This window comes from Typopeltis vanoorti, chromosome 3 (genome assembly GCF_054136105.1).
Source record: "Typopeltis vanoorti isolate ZY-2024b chromosome 3, IOZ_Tvanoo_1.0, whole genome shotgun sequence".
NCBI lineage: Eukaryota > Metazoa > Arthropoda > Arachnida > Uropygi > Thelyphonidae > Typopeltis > Typopeltis vanoorti.
Window position 1 is genome coordinate 89327077 of NC_143551.1, and position 22041 is coordinate 89349117.

Sequence of the window (22041 nt, forward strand, 5' to 3'; positions counted from 1 at the left end):
GCAATTTTTATTAAGTTCATAATACGGAGCTAAACAAATATCCAATTGTCTCGTGAATTTTCCTGAATGCTCCATTGAGGGATCGTCGTCTGGTAGCATCCTCTAGCAAGAGGGTTACAGCAGATGAACAGCTCTTCTCCATTTCTCTCAGTCTGTCGCCTCCGTCATTCTTAAACCAGTCCATTTCACGATGTCATTGAACCACTCTCTAGTTGGTCTTCCACGTCTTCTCTTCCCCTCAACTTTTCCTTGTAATATAGTTCTTGTCAGTGTCCCGAAGAACCTCTCTTTCTTTGCTTATTATTCTTGAGCAGTGTTCTTTCCATTCCAACTCTTCTTAAAACTTCTTGATTTGATATTCTCTCTGTATAGCTAATCTTTTCCATCTTTCTATAACACCACATTTCCAATGTATTTATTCTTTCCATATCTCTCTTTCTGAGTGTCCATGACTCACTTCCATAACTTGCAATACTTCAAACTGTTGCTTTAACTATTCCAACTCTAACACCTATTTTAATATTCTTGTTTATTAAAATTCTCTTCATTTCCATAAATGCCGATTTAGCTTTGTCCATTCTATTTTTAATGTCCTACTCTGAAGTTCCTTTCTCTGAGATCCAGCTACCTAAATATTGAAATCTTTCTACTTCTTCTAAAATCTTTTCTCTACATCTTATCTTTACATTATCTCCTATTTTTCTGCCCATTATCATTATCTTGGTCTTCTTTGTGTTAATCCTTAATTCGTACTCTTTACAGGAGTTTTCAATTCTTTGAATAATTTGTTGTAATCCATTTTCACTTTCTGCCATCACCACTACGTCATCCGCATATCTTAAGTTATTAATGATTCTTCCATTTATTTTTATTCCTTCTTCTACATCCTCAAGTGCCTCTCTAAGCATCTTTAAGCATTGAGGGATCATTATCTGTAAAATAACTTCCTAACTTTCTTGCCAAGTCTAATCCTTCTGCTAATTTCTTTAAACTGAATTCTTTAACGGATTCATGACAATCAGAATCTTCGGCAGAACTTTCCCCGCCATTTGTTTCGACGTCATCTATTAATTGTACCAGTTCCTCCTCATTTAAATCTATTTCTCCATCGATTAATTCACTATTGAAGAGATTGGAGCACTTATGAAGAAGTTCATGAAGGTTGAGTCTCATGTGCTGATCGAAACTGAATGTATCTTCATTCTTGTTCATTTGTAACTTTGGTAGTTTACAGTGGGTGGGTTTATCTCTATTAACAAATGCGTATATCACAAAAGTGCTCTAAGTGGCTATTACTATAAAATATTTTTTTTTACATAAAAAAAGCATTACATATTGTATGTAACTCACCAAAAAATAAAGTGCTCAGCTTGAGATTAACACACTTATCATTTTTAATGTGCTTTCCTGGCAGAAAACAAAGACAATTTTCAACAATAAACACTTTATACGGTAAACAACATATATGCATGCTAAAGGGTATTTCTCCTAATATAAATTCGCTACTTATAACTACATGCGCGATACGGGCAGATTCAAATTTAACAAAGATAAAATTTGATTTTTAAGTCGTGCGTTGAAAAATATATGAAAAGATAAAGGGTTACTACAGTTTGTAGACCATCTTATATTGAAATTACGACTGCACATAAAAAAGCAGTTCTCAGTTTGAATTTGGTGTTTGAGTAGACAACACGGTTACTGCATTTTTTGTATTTGCGTTTTTTAAGTAAAATCAAAATCGCGTTATAAAATTAATAATTTTGCAAGAATTAATAAATGGTAAGCTATATGTAATTTTTAGACTTTCATTTCATTAATCGAAGATTTTAATCCAGCCCTCACATGATGTTGCTGATAGCCAAAAAAAAAGGAAAGCCATTTCCTTGGATATAAAAATTCAAATTTTAGATCGTCTTCAAACTGGGGAAGGTGCGACGGCTGTGGATAAGCATTTTGGAGTCCGTGAATCAACTGTCAGATCTATAAAGAAAAATGAAGAGGCTATTAGAAAAGCAGTATGTTCTGGTACAAAATCGAGTGCGAAATTATCATCATACACAAGAGATGTTGTTCTAGAAAAGACCGAAAAAGCTTTAGTGATGTGGATAGAAGATAATGTACAAAAAAGAATGCCAGCTGAAGGAAATTCCATCAGGCAATCAGCATTGAGATTTTATGAACAGATTAATAAAAAAACTGCAGCCAGATACTTCATCTCAATCGAGGAAAAAATATGAATTTCATGCAAGCAATGGTTGGCTGGCTAAGTTTATTAAAAGACATGCTCTTCATATAAAAATTAAAGGTGAAACGGCTTCTGCTGATGAAACAGCTGCTAAAGCATTTCCACAAAAACTTGCTAAGATAATTGAAGATGGAGGTTACACTCGTGAAAAAGTTTGGAATATGGATGAAACCAGCCTTTTACCAGAAAAGGTAAAAAAAAAATGCCAAACAGAACTTATGTATCAAAAATGCAAAAAAACTGTTGGTGGGTTCAAAGCAGCTAAGGATCGCATAACACTCCTATTTTGTTCGAAAGCTTTAGGAGATCGGATATTAAAACCACTGTTCATAAATCGATCATTAAGACCATGGCCAATGGAAGGCATAGATTTTCAAAAATTGCCAGTTCATTGGATGGCTAACAAAAAAAAAAAAGCTTGGGTGACCATTGATATTTTCACTGAGTGGTTCCACAATTTTAGATACTATTTGAATGACAAGGGTCTCGAATTTAAAGTGCTTTTGATTCTTGATAATGCACCTGGTCATCCTGCCATAGAACACCCAAATGTGCAATTTTTTTTCTGCTGTCCAATACCACATCATTGCTACCTCTAGATCAGGGTATAATTGCAACTTTTAAAACATATTATGTCAGACGAACATTTCAGTATGTTTTGAACAAGCTAAATGATGATGAAACACTGTCAGTTATGGATGTGTGGAAAAAATTTTCAATTATGGATTGTATTGATCAGGTTCGATTATCGTTATCTGAATTGAGACCAGAAACTATGAATGCATGCTGGTAAGCTATTTGGCCCGCATGTGTTAAAGAGAATGCTCCTGTTCCCTTCAATCATACTGCAGAATTCCCCAATATAATAAGTTTGGCATGTGAAATTGGCGGAGAAAGATTCGATGATCTTATATCAGCAGATATCGAAGAATTGTTAATTGATAAACCTCATAGTGAAGACGGAATAGTGGAGATTGTTTCTGAGACTCCTGAAAGCGAAGAAGTTAATGATAATGATCGAGATAATCCTACTTTTACTGCTGATATAATTAAAGAAGTTCTTAAACTGGCCAGTAATTTAGGCAGTTATTTTGTCCGACATGATCCAAATGAAGAACGTGCTGGAAAATTTTCCCATGAGCTTAAGTTGTTAATGTCTTCATGCAGAGAATTATATCACGACTTATCTAAAGCAACAACACAGCAATTAATATCTGAGTTCATGCCTAAAACTACTGAAACAACCAGTGGTACTTTTGTTCAAGACATGACAAGAAGAATTCCAGGCAGAAGTCAATGATGATAATACCATATCTAGTAGTTCTAGTGATATTACAGTCTCATGAAAATGAAAGCTTTCGCATTTATTGTCAGAAACTGATAGCGAATAACATCATTTTTTTTATAGAATCCTTAGCAAACAACTGAAATGAATATGTTTTTTTTAAAGTTATTAAAATTTATTATATGTATGAGTGTTCTCCATGAAATATAAATAAAAATCTTATGATCCTAATGAATTTAATGTTGTTTTTTTCATTATTTTGCTTATATTTCAGGTTTGGAATCAATCTTCACTTTTTCTATGGAGTCAGTAATTCTTTTTACGTGAATTCTATTTACGCGTAATTTTTAGGAATGTATCTATCGCGTAAAAAGAGGTTTAGGTGTGTGTATATATATATATATATATATATATATATATATTTTTTTTTTTTTTTATTATTCCCACTCATGAAAGGTTATAGACCTATTATACATTAGAATCGTGAGTGGGTTCAAGAATTTCTTTCCTATTTAATTAATTTTTTGTATTTTTATTTATTTTTTACATAGTCTGGAAACTCTGCTCTACGGACCAAACATGGAAATTTTTCAAGCCACTTCAGGTCTTCGATAAGCAGGATGATGGTCTCCCATCAGGAGACGAAAATTCATCTTCCACCTAAAGACAATCACAAACATCTATGCCTATGGCAGGATTCATACCCACAACCTATTGGCTGGAGAGCAGATATGCTAACCACTAAGCCAACCAGGCTGGCAGGTATGGTACTATCTTATGAAACCCATATAATTATTTTTATCATATGGGTATCTCCATGGAGTCAGAAGATTTATAATGCTATTGGTTGTAATTTGATTTTGTCTGTAGATTACATGTGTTCTCCTGGTCAGTTTTTTCTGATTGCAGGGAAAAAAAAAAAAAAGCAGTTTCCTGGAGGAAAAATTCAGCTATCTAAAGATGAAACTGACTCCCACTTTCATTTGAAAAGCAATGATAAAAGTTCTTAGCATCTTACACAGCATTTGAATCAAATTCTTTTCTTCCAAAGGACATCGAAGAAACTGACTGAGCTATTGGAGGCTTGTTTAAATAGTAATCAATTTTTATTACTATATATGATACCTCTACTTTATTTGGAGACTTGAAATAGTCCATCTCATATAAAGATCTCTCTCTTCCCTTTTGCAGAACAGGAAAACTGACTGAATAAACATATAATTTAATCCATACATTTAGTTGTCTAGGATTATTTCTACACCACAACAAGAGGAATTTGAAGTAGCTTAAAACTATATTTAGTTTTAGAGTTGGTTCTTGGCTTATCTAACTATTTGCTTGTTCATGGTGCTCAATGTATTATAGGTTTTCACACTTGAGTGGTGTTAAAAAAAAATAATAATTTTTTCTCCCTTTTCCATAGGGCTATTGTTTTCATTCTGCTGATTTAAATCCCCTGATTAAGTTACTAATAATTATGGCCAAAATCTGAAATTATATGACTTATATTCTTTGATCCAAACTTTCAGTTTTCCAAACAGAATGTTAAGACATTTTGTGCTTAAATATACTATATCATAAGTATCTTAAAGCAAAAGATCTTTGCTTTAAGAACTTTGCTTTAACAAAAAAAAAAAAAAAAAAAAAAAAACTCTGAATAAAACCAGATATGATTTTTTAAAAAGACTAAAAATAAGAAAACTGAGTGGTTTCATTATTATTGTTCTATAGATATCTTCATGGAATCAGAAGACTCATCGTGAGAGATGCGTTATTCATACACTATGCATCATTCTCACAATAACTATCATACTCTCCTTAAACTCATTCACTTGATGATACACTCTAAACAACTTCTGGCAACCCATTTCCTCCCATTTACCACTGTCCAAGCAAAAATCTAGTCCTAACACCCTTACTAACCACACTCTTACACAACTTCCACTGATGACTCCCTTGTTCTCTCCCTTCTTGTCATGTACTGAAAGGAAATCCTCAGAGTCAATCCTATAAAACTCCTTTAACAGCTTAAAATTTTCTATTATGTCTCCTCTTTTTTTTGCTTATCTGCTAATTTTTGAAGCCTACAGACTGTCAATCCATTCTCATAGGGAACATGCCACAGACTTGCACAATCTTTGTTTCTTGCCTATGGATCCTCTCCACAATTTCTTCAGTCTCATGGAATCTAGGAGTCCATATCTGTATGCAGTCGTTCAGATATGATCTTATATAAGGGAACAATAACCTCTCTATCCCTGCTTGTTAGTGCATTCTTCTTCAACCATGACGTACTATTTTAGTTACCTTTCCACTGTGCCCTGTAAACTTCAAGTGGCCGTCCTTATCAGTTTCCTGCATTTCAGTTCCATCAATATACTACACAGCTTCTGATCTCTTCCCAAAGTACATCACCTTACACTTGGCCACATTAAACTGGTACCCATTTACCTTTTTCCATACTAGTCTTCCTGGATCTCTGCATCACCTTCATTTAGCATTGATCTTCCCTGTTTGGCATCAACAGCAAACAACTGAATATTTTCTGTGAAATCATGTCCTATATCGATATACAAATAAGCAACAGAGGATCAAGTGTAAGTGTAAGCAACAGAGGATCAAGTGTAAGTGTAAGCAACAGAGGATCAAGTGCACCACTGGTGTACCACAGGGCTCAGTACTTGGTCCAATTTATGCAATAGAGTTCCATGGGAAATCTTGTTAAATGCTTTTTGCAAAGTCTAGCAATATCACTGAGTAGCCATTTCCAACTCCATTGTTACTTGATTATAAACAGTAAGCAAATTACTAAGGCAAGACACAAAACCCTCCACTAAACCATGTTGTCCCCTATGGAGTGCCATATTCCCATCCATCCAGTCCTGAATTTTGTCTTTTACCAATTTCTCCAATACTTTAACCACTACTCCTGAAATGCTGATTGACCTATAATTTGTTACTTCTGTCTTGGAGAGCCTCCTTTATGCAAATGGACTACTTTGGCCTCTTTCTATTCTATTGGTATCTTCTCAGTATTGAGGCTTAAATTAAACAGCTTGGTAAGAGGAGCCGATAATTACCTTGCACATATTTGTAATACATAGCCTGATATGCTATATAATCCCATAGTTATGTTTGTATTGAGGTTCTGCAATATTTTAAGCACCTCCATTTCTTCTACCTCTATTCTTCTATCAGTCAATGTTGCATCTGGCATTGCAGTGTCATCTAGATGGTACATCCCTTCAAAATACTCATTCAGTAATTCAGGTATTTGGGTTTGGTTCTGCTGCTACTCTACCATCAATACTTTTTAAAGTTATCTTTCCATAGTCATTCAGCCTTTTACTTGCCACATAGAAGAACTGTTTAGGGCTTCTTTTTGGCCTCATCAGCTAGCTTTCTCTGATAATTAGCTTTGGTCTTCTTTATCATACAGGTCACCCGTCTTGCCTGTGCCTTATTCTGCTCATGGGCATGCTGTGATCACCTTTTGTTTTATAATACCTGCACAACCTTTTCTTTGTGTGCAATTCCTGCTTAATGAAGCTGTTTATCTGTCTTACTCCTACCTGATTTATCCATCTCACTCAGCATACATTCAGATACTGCTTTCTTCAAACACCCCTTGACCATCTACCATGCACCACTAACATCTCTCCCCCTCCTAATTCTTATCCTATAGCTCTGTTGAAAGCTGACTCCTCTCTTTTTAATAAGTCTTGTATGTTAAATATTGCCTTGTGATTCCTTACTAAAGCTAGTGCTCGTAACTTTTTCCTAACTTATTTCTTTTCTTTTTGAGATGCATTTTGGAATAGAGAAAACAAGATTCATCTTGTTTTCCAAGGCTATTGCTCATAACTTTCCTCCAACCTTTTCTCCTTTTGTTTTTTTGTGGTGATAGAAAAAGGATTTAAGATAAGTGACCAAATAATGTTAATTATGTTTGAGATTGGAGAAATATTCAGGTAATGACAATCAAGGAAAAGAAGGAGTAGCCATAGTATTCAACACTAAATACGAGGCTAATCTTCTTGAATGGCAGGCAGTCTCAAATAGAGTGATATGGGCAAATATGAGAATGGGGAACTGGACAATGAGATTTTTTTGTGCCTATGGTCCCACAGAAGGTTCTACTAAGGTAGAAGTGGAGGAATTTTTTGAGGCTTTATAGAAAGCAATTGACACAATGATCAAGGAAAATTTGATCTGTGTTGGGGATCTAAATAGTAGTAGGAAATGATTGTCAGACATACAAAAATAATTTGGGAAAATTTGGAGAAAAGAGCAAAGCTAATAATAATGGCAAATACCTGTTGGATTTCTGCTCAGGACATGAACTGGTTATTACTAACACAATGTTCCAACATAAAAATGTGCACAAATTCACATGGAAAGAAGAGGTAAGGAATAAGAAAAGCCTCATTGACTATGTTATTGTTGATAGTTATATTTTCTCCCTGGTGCAGGACATCAGAGTGTACAGAGGATTTGAAATTGGAAGTGATCACCATTTAGTCTGGAGTAGGATAAAATTGAATTTCATATCGAAAAGAACAACATGTAAGAAAAATTTAAAGCGAATAAAAGTTGAGCAGCTCTCAGATTGAACTGTAGACTAAGCACAAACATTATTCAAGAAAAAATGAAAGAGTTTGAGAACAGGAACTAAACCTTGGAGATTCAGTGGCAAGCCCTGAAGAAAACACTGGTTGATTCAGCTAGAGAGGCATGTGGTGAGGTTGTCTGTAAGGATAGAAAAATCAGAACTCCATGGTGGACACAGGAAGTTAAAGAGGCAGTGAAGGAAAAGAAGAAAGCATATTAAAATTTCCTGGCAAATAAGTCAGTTTGTGCTTTTAGAGAATACAGAGACAAATGTAAGAAAGTTAAACACTGTGTAAGACTAGCTAAACAAAAGTAATGGGAAGACTTTGGTAAGAACATAGAAAATAAATATCAAGAAGGTGGCAAGATATTCTGGAGGTTGTTGAAGAAGTTCAGAAATGGAAGAAAGAGTGCTTTCAAAGGAATTAGAGATGATAAAGGTGACATAAAAACAGGAGAAAAAGATATCGTTGAAGTATGGAGTAATTACTTCGAAAAATCGCTAAACAAGCAGTGATGACAGCACAAAAAACGCTGACCATGTAAAAAACACCGACCAGGCATGTAGTCAGGAATTCAAATCCATACTTGAAGTCGAAAAAGCCATCAAAAGCCTGAAATTTGGAAAGGCAGCTGGAGTAGATGATATTCGACCAGAAATGTCAGACTTTTATACCTCCAAGTATGGAGGTATAAAAGTCTTACAGTGGCTGCACAGCATAGTTCAAAAGGCCTGGACAGAGAGACGAATTCCAGATGATTGGAGTAGAGCTCTCATAGTACCCATATATAAAAAGTAATAAAACTGAATGTGAGAATTACAGAGGTATTTCATTGTTGCTTGTTCCTGGTAAGATATATGCAAGTATACTTGAGAAACGTTCGAGAAGGATTGTGGAAGAGAAACTTGGTGAAGAACAAGCTGGATTCAGGCCAAATAGAGGCTGTCAAGATCAGATTTTCACTTTACAACAGATAGTTTAGAAATCATGGAAATATAACAAAGATCTGTATTTAAGTTTTGTAGATCTGTAAAAAGCATATGACAAGGTGCCAAGAGAGAAGCTATTCAAAACACTGCAGTTATATGGTGTCAGTGGGGCATTATATCGAGCAATATTTAGTATTTATTTGAGTTGTAAGTCAGCAGGTAGAATTGAACTAAGTGCAGGAAGGTGGTTTTATGTTAAATCTGGTGTCAGACAAGGATGTACGTTATCCCCCTTTGTTATTCATTATCTATGTGGATCACATTATGAAGGAAAGTGGTATTAAAAGTGATAGCAAAATTGGAGATGTTAATTTCGGCTCTTTGCTTTATGCTGACGTTATACTTCTAAATGAATCCGCTAGAAGTCTGCAAGATTCTGTGACTAAATTGAACAACTATTGTAATAAATATGGTACGAAGGTCAGCATTAAAAAGACAAAGACAATGAAAATAGGCAGAAATACTAAAAATATCAACTGCATTGTGAATGGAGTACCTATAGAACAATAAAACATTTCAGCTACTTAGGCATGATTTTTAGTGAAGATGGTAAATTAAATATGGAAATAGACAACAGAATCAACAAAGCTGGTATGGTAGGAAGTCAACTGAATAATTTTATATGTAATAAGAGAAATTAGCCAAAACACTAAATTAGCTATATACAAGACGGCGTTCAAACCAATTTTAACTTATGGATCTGAGAGCTGGGCCAGAAGTAAAACACTTGACCAAAGACTAGAGACCACAGATATGAGAGTCCTGAGAAAGATTAGGGGCATGAAAAGATGGCATCAATGGCATTATCATATTAAAGAGGATATTAGGAAGAAACTTGACATTGTCAGCATCCAGGAATGCATTAGCAGAGCTAATCTCAGGTTGTATGATCACTTAAAGAATGGGAGAGGAAAGATGAGCAAAACAAGTGTTCTCTGCCTAGTTTGCAGGAAAAAGGCCCAGATTAAGACCAAGATATAGGTGGATTGATACAGTAAAAAGTGCTTGATAATATTGGAGTCTTGACAGGTAATAACAGACTGATTTGGAGGAAAATTGTAGACAGAAAGTTAGTAATGATGTAAATTTTTCATGTAGTCTTATCATATCCTGTACACACCTTGTGAGTATATATATCAGAAATTTGATGATGATGAAATGTAATCTGCAAATAGAGAAAACGTGATGTGATGAATATATACCAGTTTGGGAGGAACTCTCTAGATTAATACAGAGAAATTATGGAATGTGAGGAGAAAAAAAGTTAAACAATTGAAATTGCATAAAGGCGTATTAGTAAGTAATCAATGGATTTTTTTGTAGAATGATAGATAAGTAGAGTGCATTTTGAGAGAGTATCATACATGTGAAGATATGGAATGAGCTTAAGACAGTAAGATAGACATAGTGATATGTAGTTAAACTTGTTTTAATACATCTTGGGATGCATGGAGTTCTCAGAATACTAAACTTTTTCTTTAATGCAACATTTCAAACCATTGTAACATTTTTATACAAAATATTACAAATATATATACAAATATATACGAAAGATATATTTCAGTAAGGAAATTCGTGCATCTGAACAGTTACTGTGCACTTAGGAGGGTGGTCTGAAAAGTCCTCGGCCTAATAATGTAAAAACGAATTTATAACTTCAAAATTATTTTTATTTTTCAACATAATCTCCCTTAAGATACATTTATTCCAGTGATGCTTCAGCACCATTATCCCGTCCCTCTAGTGGTTCGCAGTAAGATCTGCAAAATACCCCTCTACAGCTGTAATCACGTCTTAATTAGGAGAAAAACGCTGACCATCGAGGAAGAGTTTTAGTTTTGGGAAGAGATAGAAGTCAGATGGGGCCAAATATGGGAAATAGAGTGGATGTTCCAACAATTAATAGTGCAGATCCCTTAATTTTCCCAATGCCAAAACACCTTTGTGGGTAGGTGCATTGTCCTGATGAAAGATGATTTTTTTTTATTCTGCGAACCGGATCTTTTCTCACAAATTTGTTCATATAGTATGGTTAAAAGGTTGTAATAATATTCCCGTTATTGTTTTACCCTTTTGAAGATAATTAATAAACAAAATGTCTTTAGCATCCCAAAAACACCAATGGCATGACACTTCTTGCTGATGGAACTGACTTTGTTTTCTTTGGTGCTAAACAACCGGTTCTGTCCCCTGTTTTGACTTCTGTTTGTATTCTGATGTGTAATGGTGAATCCAAGTTTCATCCATAGTAATAAATCGATGCAAAAAATCCATTTTATTCTTGTTAAAACGTTCCAAGCACTGTTCAGAGATTTTCACGAGAGTGGGTTTTTTTCATCTGCTGTGAGCAAGCGTGGCACCCATCTTGTGCAAAGCTTTTTTCATTTGCAATTCTTCATGTAAAATATATCCTACACATTCTTTTTAAATGCCTATTGTCTCAGCAATTTCACACACTTCGACTTGCCAGTCATCCAATACCATATCGTGCACTTGATCAATAATTTCTGGTGTTGTTAGACTTTTTGAACGTCCTTCACGTGGATCATCTTCAAGGCTGGTACAGCCACGTTTAAACTCTGCAGCCCATTTCTTAATTGTCAAAAATGAAGGAGAAGAGTGCCCATAAACTTTTATGAACTTTAAATGAATTTCTTTTGGTGTTAAACCTCCTTTTACAAAGAATTTTATAACTGCACAATACTCAATTTTATCCATTTTAAGGGATACAGACAATACTTTTATTTCAGACTGTATAGAACAAACTACTTGATAAAATGACTTGCAATTTCACATGGTTACTAATGACAGATGTACCAACTTTGAAAAAAAAAATCTTGCCGATAGTGTTGCCTTCTATGGTCAAAGCAGAGAACTTTTTACACCAACCTTGTAAGCTGCTAGAAATTACCATTCCTGTAAAGGACAAACCATTGTCAGATATGCTATAAGTAGTGAATGGATGATATTTGTTGGCATGGCACCAAAATATATGAGCATAAATTCTGTTTGGAAGAAACTTATATGCTTTTGAAAATAGAAAGAGCATATTGCTTTCTAGAAATGTACATTTGTAAACAAGATAGTTTTACATAATAATACATTATACACTGAGATATCTGTTTATTTATTTTATCTAATTTTTGTACACCGCAAAGAAGACATTTCTGGTATTAAATTATATGTTGAACCAAATCTCATTTAGTTGGTTATCATGTAATTATAAATTAATGATTATAGTTGATCATTAATTTCATATCACATTATAAATTATATTAATGCATACTTGCTCATGTGGCAGGACATGATAAATCATTTCATGCTTGCAGTTTGTTTGCACAGATTATTACTTGTGCTGTGTAGAGGAAACTATAACTATGTAGAGGGTATATGATTTTTTGCTTTAAAGTACATATCTTTGCTACGTGGCCTCCTGAAATTCAACTTCCTATCTGCTAACACTCCAAAATCCCTAGCCTGATCAGTTTCTTCTAGCATAATCCCACGAATATAATAGGAAATTGGATATCTAATCACACCGAAGTGCATTACTTTACTTTTACTGACATTGAACTGACATCCATTTTCCTATGCCCACAATTCCTGCCTATTGAAATCATTCTGCAAGTACTGCATATCAGCTGCATTCCTGATTACCCTACCTGTCTTTGCATCATCAGCAAATAGCTATGGACCATGGAGTAAGCCTTGTGGTACACCACTTGTTACCTTAAAACCACAAAAGTAAGGAATTTTTTTTCCAGTCAACATTTTGTGTTGGGCCCATACAAGAGGTCAGTTGGTCAACCTCTACTACTTTAGTACCATGTACAGGAAGACATTTGAGAAAGGAGTAACTTATTCATATTGGATATGAAGGAATATGCATTGCATTCCTTGGGAAATATGTATGTTGGAAGTGGATGTTCCAGAGTACAGCAGAAGGAATGAATGCAGAAGAGAAATTTGTTCTGTGGGTTTGAGTTGAACTGTAAAGAGGTGTTGGTATGCATTTCAAACAAATCCATTGAGATGCATGCAATTTCAAAATCGTGAATCCTTTTTTTTAGGGAGTTTTAGAAATGCTATCTGAAATGTGGGTTAATTTTCAGAAATGAATGGATTAGAGATGTGCTGTGTAGTTCTTCAGGAGAGAAGTAATATTTGAACTAACTCTAGATGTTTATGTTTACTTGAAGGTCTAGTTATTATCATTAGTGAGAATTAATGGATATCTGCTTATGTCTGTAATTAAAAAAACAGCTATGTTGTTCTATTGTTGAGAGTCATTCATTTACAAAAACAAGTAATTCAAATTTATAATTATTTGATTTGCTTGTAATATTAAGTATATAGTATAAAAAACTGCATTTTGAAATTTTTGAGTTCTGTTGAAATTGTGTAGTTTGTATTTTATACCAAATTCATGTGTTAATCAAATCCATTTCATTAGCTGCAGTATACAGAGTTGCAGTAACTTTTAAGATGTTATTCATTTAGTAAAGTTGTTACTTCTTATTTGTAATATTAAATTATTATTCTGAATGATACATTCATACTTTAATTTTTTTTGGTTTTGAGTTTCAAAAAAGAATTCTTGATTAATTGATTACATAAAGTAAACTAAATATTGATTTAATTTTTTTTAAAATTTATTTTAGGACTTATCATCTCCTCTGACACGGAAAATCACATTACAAACCCCTTTAGTATCTTCTCCAATGGATACTGTTACGGAATCAGAGATGGCAATAGCTATGGCTGTAAATTTGGTCTTCAGTTCATTATGTTAAAAATTCTAACTTAAAATGTTTTGGAGATGTTAATATGTTCATAATGAATGTAGTGTATGTTTGTACATGAACATGATATATTTCATGAAATATAATAAATTAAAATTTTGCAATGTAAGAGGGGATAATAAATATATATTAATATTTTATGCCAAGTAGGAATAAATGTTTCAAATGTAACATCAAAATGTTACATTTGAAACTTTAAAATGTTTTGAAAGGGTTTGAAAGCATGTGGAAATGAAATTTTTGGCATGAGTTATCCTGGTATTTGATTAGTATTGCAGAGTAATTTTTACTTAAATTCTCTTATACTTCTATTTTGCATCTCTCTCTCTCTCTCTCTCTCTGTCCCCCCCCCTCCCTCTTTATATTATTATTATTAAACAGGTATATCCATTTCAGAAGGTTCATCATGGGAGATTCATTATTCACATGCTAGCCATCATTCAGACAATACTTATTATACTCTCCTTAAACTTATTCACTGATGACACACACCCACAACCACTTCTGGCAACCCTTGCTAACCACCCTTACACAACTTCCACTGGTGACCCCTTGTTCTCTCTTCTTGTCATGTACCGAAAGAAAGTCTTCAGAAAGTCGATCCTATAAAACTCCTTTAACAACTTAAATTTTTCTATCATGTCTCCTCTTTTTTTTGCTTATCAGCTAATTTTTGGAGCTTACAGACCAGCAGTCTATTCTCATAGGCAGCATTTCATGAACCTTCCATAATCTTTTCCCCTCAGCTATGGATCCTCTCCACAACTTCTTCATCCTCATGAAATCTAGGAGTCCATATCTGTGTGCAGTAGTCCAGATGTGTCCTTATATAAAGGAAAACATTAACTTCTGTATCCCTATTTGTTAGTGTATTCTTCAACAACCATGTATGTTTTGGTTACCTTTGCAATATGCCTGTAAACTTCAACTCCCTGTCCGCAATCACATCCAAGTCCCTGTCCATATCATTTTCCTGCATTTTAGTTCCATCAATATACCACACAGCTTCTAATCTCTTCCCAAAGTGCATCACCTTACACTTGGCCACATTAAACTGTAGCCCTTTACCTTTTCCCATACTGGTAGTCTGTTTAAGTCTTCCTGCAGGATCTCTGCATCACGTTCATTTACTATTTCACAGTTTAGCATCATCAGGAAACAACTGAATATTTCCTGTGAAATTATTTCCTTTATTCCTATAGTTATCTATCTGTCCATTTTCAAATCACTAGATTCATATCCATGAGCATTCCATGGACCTGCCACAATCTTTGTCCCTCGCTTATGGATCCTCTCCACAACTTCTTCATCCTAATGGAATCTAGGAGTCCATATCTGTGTGCGGTAGCCCATTTGTTCCAATTTATGCAGTGGAGTTCTATGTGTAATCTTGAGAAATGCTTTCACTGAGTAGCCATTTTCCTTATCTAACTCCATTCAGTTGATTATGAAAAGTAAGCAAATTAAAAGGCAACACTTACCCTTTACAAAACCATGTTGTCCCTTATAATGTATCATATTCGTATCCACCCAGTCCTGAATTCTTCCAATTTTTTTTTTATCAATTTCTCTAGTACCTTAACCACCACTCCTAAGATACTTATTTGCCTGTAGTTTGCTGTTTCTACCTTGGAGTCTCCTTTAGGCATCGAGGCTATTTTGCCCTCTTATCCTTTCATTTTCCATGCCATTGGCACATTCCCTGTACTTATTATTATTATTATTCTGGGCAACTCCAAGGAGTCGACAGATTCATCGAGGGAGGCCCTAACATCATGTCAAGAACAACTATTCGACATTCACACAGTATCTATCATACCTTGCCTTGAACTCGTTCACGGTCGTAGCACCCACAACAGACTCTGGCAGCTTATTCCACTCATTCACCACTTTACAAGTAAAAAACCTAGCTCTAACACCCTTGTCAACCACATTCTTGCCCAGCTTTCATGCATAGCCCCTAGTCCTCCCACCACTAGTCCTATTTTCAAAAATATCTTCTGGATTAATCTTATAGAAACCCTTCAGTAATTTGAATGTCTCAATCATATCACCCCTTTTCTGCCTATCGACCAATTTCTGCAACCCACAAATCTTCAACCTATTCTCATAAGGTTCATTCCACAGACCTGCTATCATCTTGGTCACTCGTCTCTGAATCCTCTCCACTTCCTCCCCATCACAAAGAAACCCTGCTGCCCATAACTGGGCACAGTAGTTCAGATGGGGTCTTATCACGGCTCGATACAGAGGAACAACAACTTGTTTGTCTCTGCATGTTAAAGTATTTTTCAGAAGCCAAGTGATTTGATGAGCTGATTTAGCCACTTTTGCAATGTGTCCCCTAAACTTCAATTCCCTATCCACCAACATTCCCAAATCCCTGGCCTCATCAATCTCCTGGAGTACGGTTCCACCAAATTGATATACTGCTGCTATTCTTTTCACCCCAAAGTGCATAACCTTACACTTTGCCACATTAAATTGACATCCATTTTTCAGTTGGGTAGAGCACTCACAATTGCTCTACCCAACTTTGCATCATCAGCAAACAAGTGAACACTTCCTCTCAGATCCTTTCCTATATCATTGATGAACAAATTGAAAAGCAGTGGTCCAAGAACAGAGCCCTGCGGCACACCACTAGTCACAAGCCGTCTTTTAGATTCAACTCCTGAATAAACCACTCTCTGGTATCTCTCCATCAACCACCCTCCTATCCATCTCACCAACCCTATATCCATCCATATCTGCTCCAGTTTACTGATTAGAGTTCCATGTGGTATCCTGTCAAAGGTCTTGGCAAAGTCCAGTAGAATCACTGTAAACCCATTACCATTATCCAGTTCAGCCGTTACTGTGTTATAAAACGTGAGCAAGTTACTGAGGCATGATCTACCCTTCACAAAACCATGTTGTCCCCCATACAATATCCCATTTTCATCTATCCAATCCTGTATTCTTTTCTTGACTAATTTCTCTAAGACCTTGACAATGATTCCTGATATGCTAATCGGTCGGTAATTTACAACAGCAGTCTTGGAACCACCTTTATGCAGTGGAACTATTTTCCCCTCTTTCCACCCCCTCGGGACTAACCCAGACCCGAGACTCAAATTAAACAAAATGGTCAAGGGTACTGACAATTCTTTAGCCGCTTCTCATACGACACGAGCTGGTATACCATCCAATCCCACAGATGTATTGACATTGAGGTTATGCAATAGACTACTCGCCTCCACTTCATTCACCACAATTCCCGTATAATCTACTGGTTTGTTCGTTTCTGCAATGTCACCCGGATGATATATTCTTGCAAAGTGCTCGCTCAGTAACTCAACTATATCCACTATCCACTGATTCAGTTACCTCCCTACCATCGGCATTCTTTAAAATCATTCTGCCATATACATTTTTCCTTTAATTGCAACATATCGAAAAAACTTTTTAGGATTCTCTTTAGCCTGCATGGCCAATGTTCTTTCGTAATCCTTTTTTGCTTTTCTTACTATACTAGTTACCTAATTACCTACTCGTTACTTAAATGTTAATATGTTAATATTAACTTAAATGTTATTAAATGCTTCTATTAAAGCTGTTATTATTAGTGCTGCTGAAAGCTAAGTCATCTTTTCATGTTTTAGTTAATATTAGGTTACATCACAATGATTTAACCTTATTAAATTAAGTTAACATTGTATTTTTTTGTGTAAATATGATATTGTACGTATTGCACCAGTGTGTAGTACAACAATGGTGCCAAAGACGTTATTGTTGGGTGATTTGAATTTACATGATTTTGTACAGTGCAGTGTATGTGTGAGATGTATTTGTCATGAAAATTAAAGGATTTATGGAAGGAAAGTGAAACTACTGAACGAGTGTGTATTAAGTATTTTGACAGCAAGTGCCAGTCAGGTAGCAAGAAAAAACTTTTTTTTCTTGCTACCAATTTTCCATTTTACCATCGATGAGTAGACAGTATCGATGGTAAAATGGAAAATGTTAATGTCGGAATTAATATTGAATATGTGGCAGTTGAAATACAGGAAAATGAAATAAACCTAAATAAGGAAATAGCATGCTTGCATGTTATCCTTCACAGGACAGAGCGTGAAATCAAAAAGCTGCAGAAGTGGCAAGAAATTAGCAGGGCTGAAAAGAGAAAGAAGCAGGTGGTCCAAGGTAAAAATCAAGATCATGTGAAAAAATGAGAAAAACAAGGTAAAGAGAAAATTATGTATGGAGACTCAGTGGTTATAGGAGTACTTAATGCAGGTATAACAAAATTGCGATTCACAAAAATTAATTATATTAGTCATCCATTCAGATGCAAAAAAAGTAGGGCAAAAGAACTAATTGTCTTGGTTGGCACTAATGATTTGACAAGGAAGTATTCTATGAGGTTAAATGTGAAGGAGTTGTTGGACGAAGCAAAAATGAAAGAGAAAAGGTGAAGATTGTAAGTCATCTGCCATGCTATCATACAGGTGAATTGAGGAAGAGGAGGAGGGCTTTGACAGCAAACAAATCCGTATGCAGAAGGAATGATCTGGTGTTTGTGGACCTATGGCCTGAGATTGATGGAAAGAAGGATTTATATAATGCTGACAGACTGCATCTGAATGGCTTTGATGTTAAGCGTCTAGAGAGATAGCTTTGTTCACTGAGCATGCTGAAGCACAAATTTGGGAAAACTTAAGCAATTAGGGTGGATGCAGGTGAATGTATGGGAAGGCACCCATGAGGCAAGTGAGTGTGAGAATGACTGACAAATGGGGAAGAGGGTGATTAATGTAGGAAGTAAAAGTAGTTGGGAGTCTAAAGGACTGGGTTAACTTGACTGGGAGAGGCTGTATGTTGTGCATCTCTACCCGGTCAATAGTCCATTCATTGACCCATTATTGGTCTATGAATGGACTATTGGTTAGATAATCTGGTTTTACCCTGATTTAGAGAAAAACATGGAACTCCAGGCTTCCAGTAAGCAGGGTGGGGTTTTACAGAAACTAGCTATCACTTAAAGATTTTCATAAAGCTCCATGCCTGTAGTGGGATTTAATCCCATGACCTGTTTGATAAAAAGAGTGAAAGCACTCGTCACCCAACTAAGAGAAGTGATATAATACGAAATAAATAAAAAAAAAGAAAACATTTTCACAGCTGTCTCATATCGAGAGTTTTATTTCTTCACTTTTATGTTCCTTGAGGGCTTACTCGACTACTCTTTAAAGGGAGAAACATATTTTGGTAGTAACGTTTTCTTACACTGTAATGGAAGACAGCATAAGCTTTATAGTCCTAGTGCTTCCATATTTTGTTGCAAACTTCTATCTGCTTCTAATCAGTTGTAATGGATTTGCTTTGCAGTAATAGTTCAGAATTTTACTGTACTGTATTGCTAACCTCTGATTTCAAGGTATATTGTAATTCTATATATATTATTATTAAGAGTGACTTCCAGAGAGTCAAGGACTCATTGAGGGAGGCCACATACTACATGTACTAGTTGTCATACTTATTCTTGAATTCAAACCCACGGCCTCTTGGCTGGAGAGCAGATACGCTAACCACTTGGACAACCAGGCTATCAGTAGAATTCTTTGTAGAGTTTAGCTTGCAGAGCCAGTTTCTTTTCATACTCAAATGTACTTTCTGTATAGCAGTGTTGACTCTTCTGGCCTGCTGCTTATAATTTTTGTAACAGACATCATCCTTATGCACATGATATTCCTTCCATTCCTTCTCTTTCTTTATCAAGAAAGAGATTCATAAGAAAAGGATGAATCTCTTTCTTGATAAAGTTACATCTCCATTTGATTCCTACTCTATTTATTCTTCAAACTCTCAGGACACATTCTGATATTACATCATTTAAGTATTTTTTAAATGCTTCCATGCACTGTCGATATTCTTCCCATCTAGCAATATGCTTCCTCAGTATGCTCCCCATTTGGTCATAATTTCTTGCTTTGTAGTTCAGCATGTAACCTTTCCAGAATGGAACATTCATAAACTTAGCCACTTGCGAAGTGAGTATCACATGATCACTCTCACCAACCGGAGGCAGAATAGTTACGTCTTTAACTGAAGCACCCTCTGACACAATAATCAAATCCAGCATTCTTTGACCTCAAGTTTCTTTTCTATTACATGTGCCTTGAGAAAGTTGTCTAGCAATAGCTCAATAAATTCAGTTTCATTCTTCTCATGAGATTTTACTGTTACCCAATCATTATGTGGATAATATTGATTAGGTCCCCTATTAAAGTTCCCTATTATGATTACTTTTTTCACATCCATCTTTTCTATTTGGTGATGTTATTTCTTTATTACTAGCAGCCGATCCACCAGGTCTGTAACAACACCCCACTATGTAATTGATACCATTGGGCTGGCAATGGTATCAATTACAGTGAGATTGTTAGATTCCCCTCACACCAGATGATTTCAAACTCGCTGCTACATGAAAAACTGTTACTGGTATTACAGTCATAGGTCTGAACTCTAATTGAATTCAAGTTATCTGGTATCATTAGCAGCATGTCTCCTCCTTTCCTATCTTGTTTCCCTCCCTTCTCATCTGTCCCCTAATGAGAGGTTTTATAATAAATTAATGCAGCTAGTTCACCATTCCCCTGCTGCATCCCCCTAAGGACAAGTATTCATGACTGTGTGTGTGTGTTCACGAGGTCGGTTTGCATGTTCTAAGGGAAGAAAAACCCAAGTTTCCAGCTGAAAAATACCCTTTACCTTCATAGGAGCTAACTCACCTTAATTCAAAAGAGACTAGATAAAAATTCCTTATGTCATGGATGGGAATTCAACCCAGGTTTTTCCAACCAAAGGGCTTCATCTATACCGACTGAGCTACAGAGGCTCCTGTTCTGTCTATCCTTCCTAAAAATACTGTACCCTTTACACCCAATACCAGTTAGTATGATTCTGATAGCCAGGTCTCTCTAATGCCTACAAGCAGAGGTCCCAATACACACACACACACACACACACGCACACACGCACTGCTTGGAAAGAAGTCAACTGAAACCATAGTGTGAGGAACAAATAGTCATAGCACCCACTTTAATAAAAGATGTAGGACCTTCTTTCACTGCAATGGCCACAGCAATCCTATGGGCATACTTTCCTCAAGCATACAATAGCAATCAATGGGAATTTTGGACTATTCTTCTTTTAGGCATGTAATGAGGTCCTGAACTGTTTTGTGCAGATGTCCCTCCCCAACACTCCAGTTCATCCTACAGATGTTGAATAGGGTTGAGATCAGGGCTCTGTAGATGCCAGTCAAGTATGGTGACATTCATATCAACAAATCACACATCTACAGCAGCAGATGTGGTTCATTGTCATGCTGAAAGAGACAGTGGTCAGTTCTATAGAAACGCCACAAAGTAGGAATTATTGCATTGTCCAGAATGTTCAGGTATCTCTTGGAGTTCAGTGTTCGTGGCACCACAGACAGAGGTCCATACAGAGACTATCATGCCACCACCTCTGAATTTCATAGTTGTTGTTACACACTCTGCTAAGAGATGTTCACCGTGCATCTGCTATATCTACACCTGTTTATTTGCTCAGTAGAATGTGTAGTTTAGTATGTTGTCACAAGGTGCATTGGACCATGTAACTCGTTACATGGTCCAATGCACCTTGACTATGGAGGGGGATAACTGTTGGCTTCTTTTCAAGCAGTGTGTGTGTGTACAATTTTTATATAATACAATAAAATACAATATATATATATATATATTTTTTTTTTTATATATACAATTTTTATATATATATATATATATATATAATTTGTTTTCATTTTTACTGTTCATGTACTAATAAGATTCTGCCATGAGGTGGTTAAAATTAAGAATTTCCATGTTTTTTTACTTACATCTGTTATATTTTATTTCCATTTCTCTACTTATATTTTTAGCTTTGTGGAGGCATTGGAATAATCCATCATAACTGTAATCCTGAATTTCAAGCAAGTGAAGTTTTGAAAGTCAAGGTAACCAATAAGTTTGAATGTAATCTTTAATTTTTGAGCACAGTAATTGCAAAATATAATTAGCTTAAGGATTTTTAAATA

General features: G+C 35.4%; 1 protein-coding gene across 2 annotated transcripts in view; it reads left to right on the forward strand.

Moving 5' to 3' along the window:
* LOC150108370 (inosine-5'-monophosphate dehydrogenase 1a-like) overlaps nt 1-22041 on the forward strand; it is a 123773-nt gene that overhangs the window by 10777 nt on the left and 90955 nt on the right. For both annotated transcript variants that reach the window (XM_090415769.1, XM_090415770.1), the window contains exons 3-4: nt 13797-13898; nt 21886-21960. In XM_090415769.1, the coding sequence (XP_090271895.1) occupies nt 13797-13898; nt 21886-21960 (177 nt within the window). The remainder of the gene's footprint in view (nt 1-13796; nt 13899-21885; nt 21961-22041) is intronic.